The following is an 11,555-nucleotide window of genomic DNA, read 5'->3' on the forward strand; positions in this document are numbered from 1 at the left end:
GGTTGTAAAGATTATATGACACTCATTCAAATATTTTCTGACCACCTATCAAATAAAATACACACACCACAGTTTCAAGAAGCAGTGTGATACCATGGGGAAAGATGAAACTTCTTCACACTTCATTCAAATATTTATGAAGTGTCAAACGACATATCCTGGGGAGACTTGAATGACCAAGACATAAGCATTCTTTGCCCTCACACTCCGTGCAAGTACGAAAGAAATATTATGTGCTGTGACTGGAAAGGAGGTTATGAGACCATACAGAAAGGGCAGAATACTCTTAGAGGAACGGGAATGGCTTTCCTGGGGAAAGGATGAAACTTACACAAGAGACATCCAAACAGAAGTAAGTGTTTTCAGGAATGAATGAATGTGTGTTCACGTGTGTATGAACATTAGTAGCACAGACCCACTGGGGGGGCCAGAATGGCTTGACGTGAGACTGCATAAATAAATAAGGACCAGACTATATCATGGTAGGCAAACCTCATGAAGAAAAATGGATTTTATTATAACAGTGTAATAAGGAACCATATAAAAGTTTTAAATAGGACACTGACATGATCAGATCTTCATTTCCAAACAGCAATCTGGCTACTGATCATAGGGGGCACATAGTAGTCATTCACTACTATTAAGAGGTAACTTATTATTATAACCACTATTTAAATGATACCATAATAAAAGTAACCTTTACTACAAAAATCAAGATACAATCCTTGCCCTTGAAGATCTCATGGTCCAGTGAGGGGACTAAGCAACTAATTTTAGTAATCTGTTAAGATTACAACTACTGTATAGAGAAATACAGAAAAGGACAAAGTATCACAAAGAATGAGCTGCAACTGTAAGTCTAAGTAAAGGAAGATTAAAAAAAAAACAAAAAACGGAGAGAAAGAAGAAAAGATATTGCAAGCAAAAAGAACAGCATGCATAAGGCCACGGAAGGGTGAGTACGTATGAACAGCCTGATGTGATTCATGCACTGAATGTGTAAGAAACACTGTTGGGCAAGAAAGTTAGATAAACGTAGAAGTACCTCTCATGTCATACACTAAAGGCTCTCTTCTTGAATTAATGGGAGTCTCTGTGATGCTACTAGAGGTTCCTGTTGATACATCTATTTTTTTTTTAGTGTGTGTGTGTTTGTTTTTTTGAGAGAGAGAGAGAGACAGAGACAGAGAATACGAGCAGGGGAGGGGCAGAGAGAAAGGGAGACAGAGAATCCCAACCAGGCTCTGCACTTTCAGTGTGGAGCCCAACGTGGGGCTCTAACTCACGAACCATGAGAGCATGACCTGAGCCAAAAATCAAGAGTCGGATGCTTAACCAACTGAGCCACCCAGGCGACCCAGATCACATCTATGTTTTTAAAAAGATAACACGATAGCATATAAAGGAAAATATGAAGGGAGGGAGGAATGGGAGCAAGAAGGACAAACAGGAGGCTGTTCCAACAGTCTAAGCAAGAAATGACAGGAGCCTGAATTAAAAATGGCAATGAGAAGACAATGTGACCTATTTAACATGTAGGACAAAAGAAATCTCAGGTGCTGCAAGAAATACCACCTTTTGAGGGATAGGCAGAATAGTGAAAATCACAGGGAAATCCAAATGATTCAGACAAGGGTGTGGTCTCAGATTAACAGAAGGAAGGCGAGAGAAACGACAGGTTGAGTACATTATGTGTTCACACATTTACTCATACAGAGAAATACACATATGCATATGTACGTATAGATACCGTCTGGTGACAGCCCCTACAAGCAATGCCCCAGTAGCAATGACTTCATCTAGAGCCCAGATCTTGGTTTCTTAATAAGAGTTTCTGTTTGTTTGTTTCAGAGAGAAAGAGAGCAAGCAAGCATGCAGGGGAGGGGCACAGAGAGAGAGAAAGAGAATATCCCAAGCAGGCTCTGCACTGTCAGGACCAGGGGCTTGATCTCACAAACCATGAGATCATGACCTGAGCTGAAATCAAGAGTCAGACAGGTAACCAACTGAGCCAGCCAGGTGCCTCCAGATCTTGGTTTCTCAATCTCACTTCACATCATAGAAAGCAGAGTTTATTGGACAAATGGCCGATTCCAGGGCTGGGTAAGGGAAAGTGCAAGATAAGCCTGGAATAGCATGTTGTTCCAGGTTAAAAAACTGACGGCAACCTGTCAAAATCACACAGAAGGGAACCTAAAGGGTCTCTCACACTGGCCAAACAAGGGACAACTTAAGCAAATAAATAACAAAATTAATGGATAATTCACTGAATAAAACAAGAACCCAGGAGGCTCTGCAGCATAATTTAGGCACTGTAGGAGTTGTGGTTGTCACACTGTACAAGATGGGTTTTCCTGAAGCTGCTGGTTCTTTTAGAACTCATCAAATTAAGGCTGCCCCAGTTGGTAGATTTAAGGCAAATCTTGTCTTCAAGGAGACTGAAAAGAAGCTTAAAGAGGAAGGGGAACAGTTTGTGAAGAAATTGGTAGTATTTCTGCCTTCAAGGTAAAGGATGGCCCTGGAGGTAAAGAAGCCACCAGGGTGGTGGATGTGACGAACAGCAGTTCAGTGCTTCCTAACTCAGATAAGAAGGCTGACTGCAGAGTCCCAATGGCTGACCTGGACTTGCTGGCTTTAATGACTGGTAAAATTAATCCTCAGTTGGCCTTCTTTCAAGGCAAATTGAAAATCACTGGCAATCACTGGCTATGAAGTTACAAAGTCTTCAGTTTCAGCCGAGCAAAACTAAACTGTGAGGAATCCCCTCTGCCTACCTTTGAAAACTAAAGATGAGATATACAGATTTATATCCATATATTTCATTGTCAGAACTTAGAAATTACACACTGGCAAACAGTGTGAGATTTGTTTTTAATGGCTTTTTTAATTTTTTTATTTTTTTTAATGTTTTTTTAATGCTCCACATCCAACATGGGGCTTGAACACAGAACTCTGAGTTTAAGAGTCACATGCTCAGGGCGCCCGGGTGGCTGAGTCAGTTAAGCGTTCGACCCTTGATTTCGGCTCAGGTCATGATCTCACAGTTCATGAGTTCAAGCCCCGCATTGGGCTCTGTGCTGACAGTGTGGAGCCTGCATGGGACTGACTCACTCTCTCTCTCTCTCTCTCTCTCTCTCTCTCTCTCTCTTTCTCTGTCCCTCCCCAATTCATGCATTCTCTCTCTCAAAATAAATAAGCCTTAAAAAAAAAAAAAAAAAAAAAAAAGAGTCACATGCTCTACTAAGGGAACCAGCCAGGTGCCCTTAGATTGGTTTTTAATGGCTGTGACCCAGGCGCCTGGTGGCTCAGTTGGTTAAGTGCCGGCCTCCTGATTTCAGCTCAGGTCATGATCCCAGTGTTGTGGAACGAGTCCTGCATCAGGCTCTGCACTGAGCTCTGTGCTGAGTGTGGAGCCTGCTTAACATTCTCTTTCCCCCTCTGCCCTTCTCCATCTCACACAGGTGTGTACACACATGCTCAATCAATCATTCAATCAATCAATACATGCCTGTGACCAATTCTGTTTTTCCTAAACTCTGGGGGAACAGAGCCTGAGGTATACTACTGCTTTGCTGAACTGCATACAAGTGTACATTACAAAGCTAATATGATTTGGCATAAAATTGAGTTTCAGAATAAAATTAGGAAGAACAAAATCTAAAAGTTATATAAACAAAAGCTCTCATTTTTTATAAAGTATATTTAAGGATCATTCTGCTGAAGATTCAATTTAAGGTTTTCTTGGGAGAAGCAGGGAAGAAACAGAATACCAGTACCTCGCCAGTAATTAGTGTTGTGCACTTAATGTTCTTCATTTATTTTCTATTAATAGTTTTAAAAGTTCTGTACTGGGATGTTTAAAAGAAAACTTTTCCCAAATCAAAATAAATCTGATCAGAGCTTGGCGGGGGCCGGGGGGAACTATAGCTGAATGCAGGACTATTTTTAAAATAAAAAAATTGTACTGGGTTTCCTTCTTGAAAAATAAGTATTTTTGTTAAAAAATAATTGAACAGGGGCATGTGGATGGGTCAATTGGTTGAGTGTCCAACTCCTGATTTTGGCTTAGGTCATGATCTCACAGTTTCATAAGATCAAGCCCTACACTGGGCTCTGTGCTGACAGCATGAAGCCTTCTCTCACTCCCTCTCTCTGCCCTCCCCTGCTCTCTCTCAAACATTAAAAAAAACTGAAAATAGTAATAACTGAGCAAATACACGTTTGCTCTGAGATGCAGTTTTCAAATCAGAATCTCCTATTTAACTAAATGTGTAAAGCTCTGTCCTTTGTTATAATTTTCTTTCTTTATAGAAGAAGGAAACATTTATCGTTCTTCCTAGTTTTTCTAATGCCAATGTTATTTCTTATAACTGTAAGATACAGGGTAAAATAATGCTTTGGAAGAATGTTTAATAGAGAATTAAAATAAAAAAATAATAAAAAAATGAGAATGCATGAGCCTAAACTGATAAAAATCAATGAATACAGAACTACATGGGAGAGCAGGAAAAGCTCTTGCTTACAAGAGGGCTACAACCAAAACAGAGGGGAGCAGAAGGAATGAGGGGTTAGAAAATCACCACTTGGCAACCATCACAGCTGTTAAGTGATTTGGGTAAATTCACTGGATGTTGAAACTAATGAATAAATCTGATAAAAAGCAGATTATTTACACACTTCCAAAGGTGCTCCTATAGGATAATTTTTAATGATAAGGATCAAACAGTAACTTTATGTTGGAAAACCTGGCAGACGCCACTTTAACCAAGGGATTGGAGTTGACAGTGCCAATAGTGGAACAAATAAACATCATGTGAAGGATACTCCTTACTATTCCAGACAAAAATGTATAACCTGAACCCAAAAGAAAACTTCAGACAAGCCCCAAATGAGGAATATTCTAAAAAATTTCAAAATATTTTAAAAATTTGAAATGTATAAAAAGCAAAGATAGACTTAGGAACTATTCCAGATTAAAGGATACTAGAGAGATACAACCCAACATAACACTTTAGCTCCAATTCTGGATCAGATTTTTTTTTCTTGCTATAGACATTATGGGTACAATTGGCAAAGTCTGAAGGAAATCTGTTGGTCAGATAACAGTATTTTGTCACTAATCTGCTGATTTTAACAAATATACTGCAGTCATATGGAATAATATCCTTGTTTTTATAAAATATGCACTAAAATATCTAGGGGAAATGGATGTCACATCTGTAACTTATTTTAAGAGAAAATGATAAAGCATATTTGGTAAAATGTTAACATTGGGGAATCTGGGTGGAGGAATAAGAGGAATTTTTAGCTTTTTTTCTACATTTGTCACTAGAATGTGTATCACATACAGAATACATACACAGAATAGTATCCTTGCAGTTTTCCTATAAGTCTGAAATCACATCAAAAGTAAAAGGAATATTAAGAAAAATTTATACATTTTATTATGGTTACACGTAAGACTAGATTGCACCAACTTATCTATACTCAAAACCTCCCTTAAGTTTCCAACTAACCTGATCATGGTCCTGAGGGAAAAACAACATTGCGTAAAGGTCTCTTCTCTCCCACTTCTCAGACAGCCTTACATCCAAATTATTTAAAGTAACTTTTCCCAAACAGAGTCAAGACTTTTTTTTTTTTTTTTCAAACTAACTTCATGAGCTATAGAACCATAATCATCATGTCTTTAGGGAAACAGAATTAAGAGTTCATCCAAAAGAATAAAGTATCAAAATGACTTCACTCAAAATCAGAATGTTTCAAGCAGCCAGACTCTGAACTTTACCACAGTGCAAAAGCAGCCACAGACAGTATGTAAATGAATGAGCATGGCTGTGTTCCCAAAAATCTTTACAAAAACAAGCAGTGGGACAGATATAGCCAAGCCATGATTTAGATTAAAGGACCTATCCAGTAATAACAAAATGGACTACTAATAAGCTTTAGACCATTTTTGCCTTTTACTAAGTCTGATACTTGTAAAACAAACTTTGGGGCGCCTAAGCGACCCAGTTGGTTGAGAGGCCAACTCTTGATTTTGGATCAGGTCATGATCTCACGGTTTGTGGGTTCAAGCCCCACACGGTGCTCCCCACTAGCAGTGCGGAGCCTGCTATCTGGGATTCTCTCTCTCTTCCCCTCTGCTCTGCCCCGCACGTACTCTCTCTCTCTCTTTCAAAATAAGTAAATAAACTTAAAAAAAAAAAAAAAAAAAAAAAACTTTCAATGTAGCAGTATCTAAGACTGCTTCTTTGGGGGCAATTCTAAATTTTAAAGGAGGGGCGTCTGGGTGGCTCAGTTAGTTAAGCATCCAACTTGGGCTCAGGTCATGATCTCATGGTTCACGGGTTGGAGCCCTGTGTCAGACTCTGTGCTTACAGCTCAGAGCCTGGAGCCTGCTTCAGTTTCTGTGTCTCCCTCTCTTTCTGCCCCTTCCTGCTTGTGCTTTGTCTCTCTCTCTCTCTCAAAAATAAATAAATGTTAAAAAAAATATATTTTAAAGGAAAGGATAATATTGATCCTTATGAATACAGAATAATCGCTATGAAAGATTTTGAAATTTATTACAGAAACCCAGGGTACATAATTTCATTTTGAAATGTTGCATAGCAGATTCCACATAGGATATCAGTTACAGACTGAAATTCCAAGTAGTGACTTAAACGTTTTCAGCTGAGTAACCCTATGTTTTATTTAAACTTTCTGTAAAGAGTTTAATGCTTAACTTTCTAGGCAAATAATATGTTTGTTGAATTAAAGATAGTCTTGACATAAACATGAAGAAGAGTATTATTAAGAATAGTCCAACTTATCACATGTACAGAATGGTGCCCCTAAATCATGTTAACCAGGTGTAACTGTAACTACCCAGATTTCATTATAAGGAGAGATGCATATCCTGCAGTCTAAGTGTTTACAAGAGAGGCTCTGGAATCACTAGCCATCATAATCTACTGGGTTTCACTAGCCATCATAATCTACTGGAAAAAAAAACTGCCAAATTCACAGGAACCTTACCTCCTCTTCTCATGATCCAAATGAATGAGGATTTTCCAGTCAAGTTATAATCAATGACCACTTAAAACCAACTGTTTTGCCCTGTGAAGTCTAGGGTATATTTTCAGCATGAGGGGTGATGTACAGTAATTCCTTTTGCAAATAGAAATATACGCACATGTCCCTGCTGAAAATGTAGCCCGATAAATTTGCACATGAAAATACATGCTCATGTGTAGTAGCAATGTGTTAGGTGATGTTTCTTGTTTAGGTCTACTTTAGGAGTCAAAATGTGCAAGCCCTGTGGAGCCATGGCAGCAGTCCTGTGTATAGAGGTATAGAAAAAGTAGCTCACTTAATCCTTTCTCGCCAGGAGTCGGGATTTTCCCGGAACGACATCCATTGTCGGCAATGGACGCACCAAAATAACGCCGGCGCCAGTGAGTTAACCACCTCTGTCCTCTTTTCACCTATTATATTTTTCATGCATCATCCAACTTCCCAACCATCTTCCTGTTTCTTCACAGAATGCACGCTAGGTTCTCGTTTTTCTTCAGCACGAAGTTGAAAATGGAGTTGAGAAAAGGAGACACATGGTCAGCTGGTGATGTTAACAAGCTCCTTGCTGCCCTGAGAAGCTAGATGGAAATGGTTCAAGTTACAAGGGGGATCATCATCAGATCTGGGAGGACAAAGAGTAATTCATGAAGCTTCATTCCCTTCCCTCCCACCCTCTTTCATTTACTGATGATCCCTATGGTCTGCCTTCACAGCAAAAATCAAGATTAAGGATCTGAAGCAACCTCTTTCAGTTCTTCACTCCATCCAATGTGTAGAAAGGCCAAGTGGAACACATGTCCAACAATGTTACAGTGGCCCCAGAAGGTCAGGGAAGCTTGGAGTGGCTAACATAACCACAATCTTAGAGTAATGCTTTTTTTAGTATGATCTTGGAATTAACATCAGCAACTAACCCAGTGCTTGGCAATAGGTGCTTAATAAAGGTTGGGTGAATAAGACATTGTCTTTTCTGCCAACGCCTACTTGAATACATAGGTGGAAGTCAGACAGAAGTAGTTAACTCTTTCAATGCCGGGATAGTATGGGTATAGTGTAATCACATCAAGTCCATGTGTTTATCTAAAACATGTTCAAATTATGGGTTTCTGATTTCAATGTTCTGATTAAATGCTGGCTAAAGTTCTTTCTTTCTCTTTCTCTCTTTCTCTCTTTTTTCTTGACAACCATAATCAGAGTTTTGGAATTAGAATCATGGTAAATGTTAAACAGAATGATAGATGAATTAAGAGCCCCAGCACCAATGTGTAACAAAACATCACAGTTCAGTCAAGTGACAACATTTCTCAGTCATGCAATTCTAGGTGAGTAATGATTCCAGAGCAAACTAAAGTTTGAAGAAGGAAAATCTCATTCAATGGCTTCCTTGATGCTAAGAATCAGGATACATCCAAAGTATGAAGGTTAAGAAGGATATATTTTAAGTATGAATAAAATTTTGAGCCTCAAGTCAAAAGGATCATCAAGCTACATAGTGCTATGCAACTGCTTTGATCTTTCAGACAGGAGGAACGAGGACAAGCAGGGGAAGAAATAATTTCGTAGGACTCAAAAACGTCTAGAGTGTGACTTTAAATGACCAGTTACAGCTAACTGAGTTAAGGATATCCCAGAGAGTAATTCATACCACTACCATTACAATAAAAAACTACCATAGAGAGAAACGAAAGTATTACTTTTTTCCAGGTTTTAAGAAGAGACAGGTTTTTAAAGAAATGATGCTTAAATCTCATTTTTTCAAACTTATGTCAACCAGAGATTTATCAGGCAAAAGTGAACTACTGGGTCTGCCACCCCATTCTCACTCTGTAAAACTATGTCTGTAAGGCCTTTTCTATGCCCATTCGAGTACAGGTCTCCATTTCCACCTTCCTTATGAAGCCAGTCATGCCACAGGCTGTACTAGCCTCCAAACTCAAGAGGGACTTCTTCCACACTCCTGTGCCCTCACAAAGCAGGCCTTAAATGAAGGTCCACCCACGTGACCATCCCAGCATTTCTTTCTTTTAACTGCAATTCTGGTTCCTGCAGTTCAAGTGTTGTATCATAAGCAGATTTACTATGAATTCTTCCTTTTAGGTTTATAAAAAGGAAGGATTTCACAAGGTTTATTAATAAGGTTGAGTAACGATAAACTCTAAGTGGTGCAAGAGTAGCAAACAGGTCAGCGAGAACTGAAACCACACCATACTTAAAGAAGGGTCTCAACACAGCAAATTACAAATGCCGGAAGTTAAGAATAGTACACAACCAATCAACTACTCCTTTTGTTCAGTGTGAGGTCAGTTCCATATGGGTCAAATCGCAGGATCTAATGGGTGAGTTTTGTAATCATAATTGGGGACAGGTAGGATTCAGTTGTCCATCTTACTGCAAATAAACCTGTACTGCTGGTTTACCTGGTTGCTTCACTTCTGACAGAAGAAAGGAACAGAAAAATAGAAGCTAGGAAGTAACCTGTTCCCACAGGGTCCTCAAGACCTGAATCCCAGATACAGATCACTTACAATCAAAATGTATCACATCTCTCCTAGGCTCATCCTGTTATTCACTTCTGTTTATCCAAGACCCAGACTGAGTTTTCTGCAAAGCAAACCCTGTACATCTTGCTACGTTCTTTAATGACAGATTTCGTACGTATTAGGCGTAAGGGTTCCAGACCTCTCTATTTTCCTCTGGGTAACATCTTTTGACCAAAGAAGTAGGCATTTAAAGACAGGCCTATTTCAGAAACAATAATGGAACTGAACACCAACTAGCTCCATATAAAGTTGTTTAACTGGAATAGAAATTTGTGTTCAATCATTTTTGATAAGAAGTTGCTGAATTACCTTGGTTTTCCAGTTATAATTAATTTTTAAAAATTAATTTTTAGTTAATCCAATATATTAATTTCCAATTACTTTAAACACTGACTTTTTTTCTTACATACACTCTCACAAAGAATTTTCAAATGTAGAATCATACGTTTGTAACTCAACGTATTTCTGGTTTTGGTTTTAATGTAAGGTGCACTTAAATAACTGAAGTCACTGGGGCACCTGGGTGGCTCAGTTGGTTAAGCATCCAACTTCGGCTCAGGTCATGATCTCACTGTTGGTGAGTTTGAGCCCCACATTGGGCTCTATGTGATCAGCCGGGAGCCTGGAGCCTGCTTCGGATTCTGTGTCTCCCTCTCTCTCTGTCCTTCCCCCACTTGCACTGTCTCTCTCTGTCTCTCAAAAAATGAGTACATGTTTAAAAAATTACAAAAAATAAAAAAAAAAACTGAAGTCACTGCTGCGATATGCTTTTCTAAATGAAGAAAAGGGGATATCTGTATATTAGTTTGGCTGGTATATCTCTTGCCAAGGTTTAAAAGATTTGAGACATTTGTAATTAGTTATCAGTAAGAGAGATGGTATTCCATTTTTCAAATATATGTATAGCTAGAAAAGTAGGTAATTCAACTTAAGATTTGTGGAACTCTAGACCTGAGTAATTCAGGTTAAAGTAAACAGAAATGTTTCCTTACCTTTAGGTCTTTCCAACTATCCAGGAGCTTGGTGGCCAAATCACTTATATCTACTGTTTTATCTGGCTGTTCCTGGCTCCTCTCACTCTCCACATCAGATACACCCTCCTCTTCATCTTGGGATGGTGTTTCCTCAGCAATAGTTTCTTCCAGTTTCGTGCCATTGCCCTCTTTAGGCTCTATTTCAGCATCAGCCTCTGGTTCAGATATGGGTAGCTTACTGGCTTCCATGGCGATTTCACTCTCAACTTTAGACTCAGGCAGCTGTTGTGTGAGTAGCTGTTGTGACTGTAACTCTTCCTCTTCTTCTACAGGGACGTGTTCTAACTGGTCAAGGTCCTCTTTGCCATCCTTGCCTTCCAGCTCACTGGTAGCATCAGATATTGCACTGTCCATGCTATTTTCACTTATAATTTTAAGTCTGCGAAACATGAGCTTCTTGGGGGTATCTGTGTCAGCTTCTGTGCTTAGCTTGGTGGAAGGATCAGGAGTGTTGAGTGGTGTGTGAGCACGTGACGTATTCTCACTTGAATACCCATCTCCTTCACTCAACGGAGGAATGGCGGTTTTGGTCTGAGACCAGCGTTGAATAATTGGAAGTACTTTGCTTTCCTCCAACATATTTTTAGTAGGAATGGGTAAGTGTTCCAAAGTCTTTATAATCTGATTAAACACAATAAAAAAAAAAATCTCATCACTTTACACAGTTGACTTTTCAAACCTCTGGATGGGACTCAGATCATTTTTGCAAGAGCAGTGGGGTTTCTTTACTGTCTTATTCAGACCAAAGTCTCTATAACTACAGAAGGATTTAAATGTCATAATATTATTTTCCTCCAGAAAGGAAAGAAAACTTTTTTAAGACTGACCAGCAAAAATAAAAATGTGGGCAGGTAACTGCTCACAATATTAAACAGGAGCAATTAATATCCTCCACCAGTGCTTCTCAAACCTGAGATTAAAA

The 11,555-nt window shown here is 39.0% G+C and overlaps 1 protein-coding gene and 1 pseudogene across 6 annotated transcripts in view; one reads left to right on the forward strand and one right to left on the reverse strand.

Moving 5' to 3' along the window:
• SETD2 (SET domain containing 2, histone lysine methyltransferase) overlaps positions 1 to 11,555 on the reverse strand; it is a 123,457-nt gene that overhangs the window by 53,461 nt on the left and 58,441 nt on the right. For 2 of the 6 annotated variants that reach the window (XM_049642571.1, XM_049642570.1), the window contains exon 12: positions 10,592 to 11,254. In XM_049642571.1, coding sequence (XP_049498528.1) covers positions 10,592 to 11,254 — 663 coding nt within the window. Of the gene's footprint in view, positions 1 to 1,168; positions 7,638 to 10,591; positions 11,255 to 11,555 lie in introns of those variants that run through there. The other 4 variants (XR_007460199.1, XR_007460200.1, XR_007460198.1 and 1 more) reach the window with 4 other exon arrangements.
• LOC125930679 (sterol carrier protein 2-like) lies at positions 2,255 to 2,756 on the forward strand (annotated as a pseudogene).

Source organism: Panthera uncia, chromosome A2 (assembly GCF_023721935.1).
Source record: "Panthera uncia isolate 11264 chromosome A2, Puncia_PCG_1.0, whole genome shotgun sequence".
Taxonomy (NCBI): domain Eukaryota; kingdom Metazoa; phylum Chordata; class Mammalia; order Carnivora; family Felidae; genus Panthera; species Panthera uncia.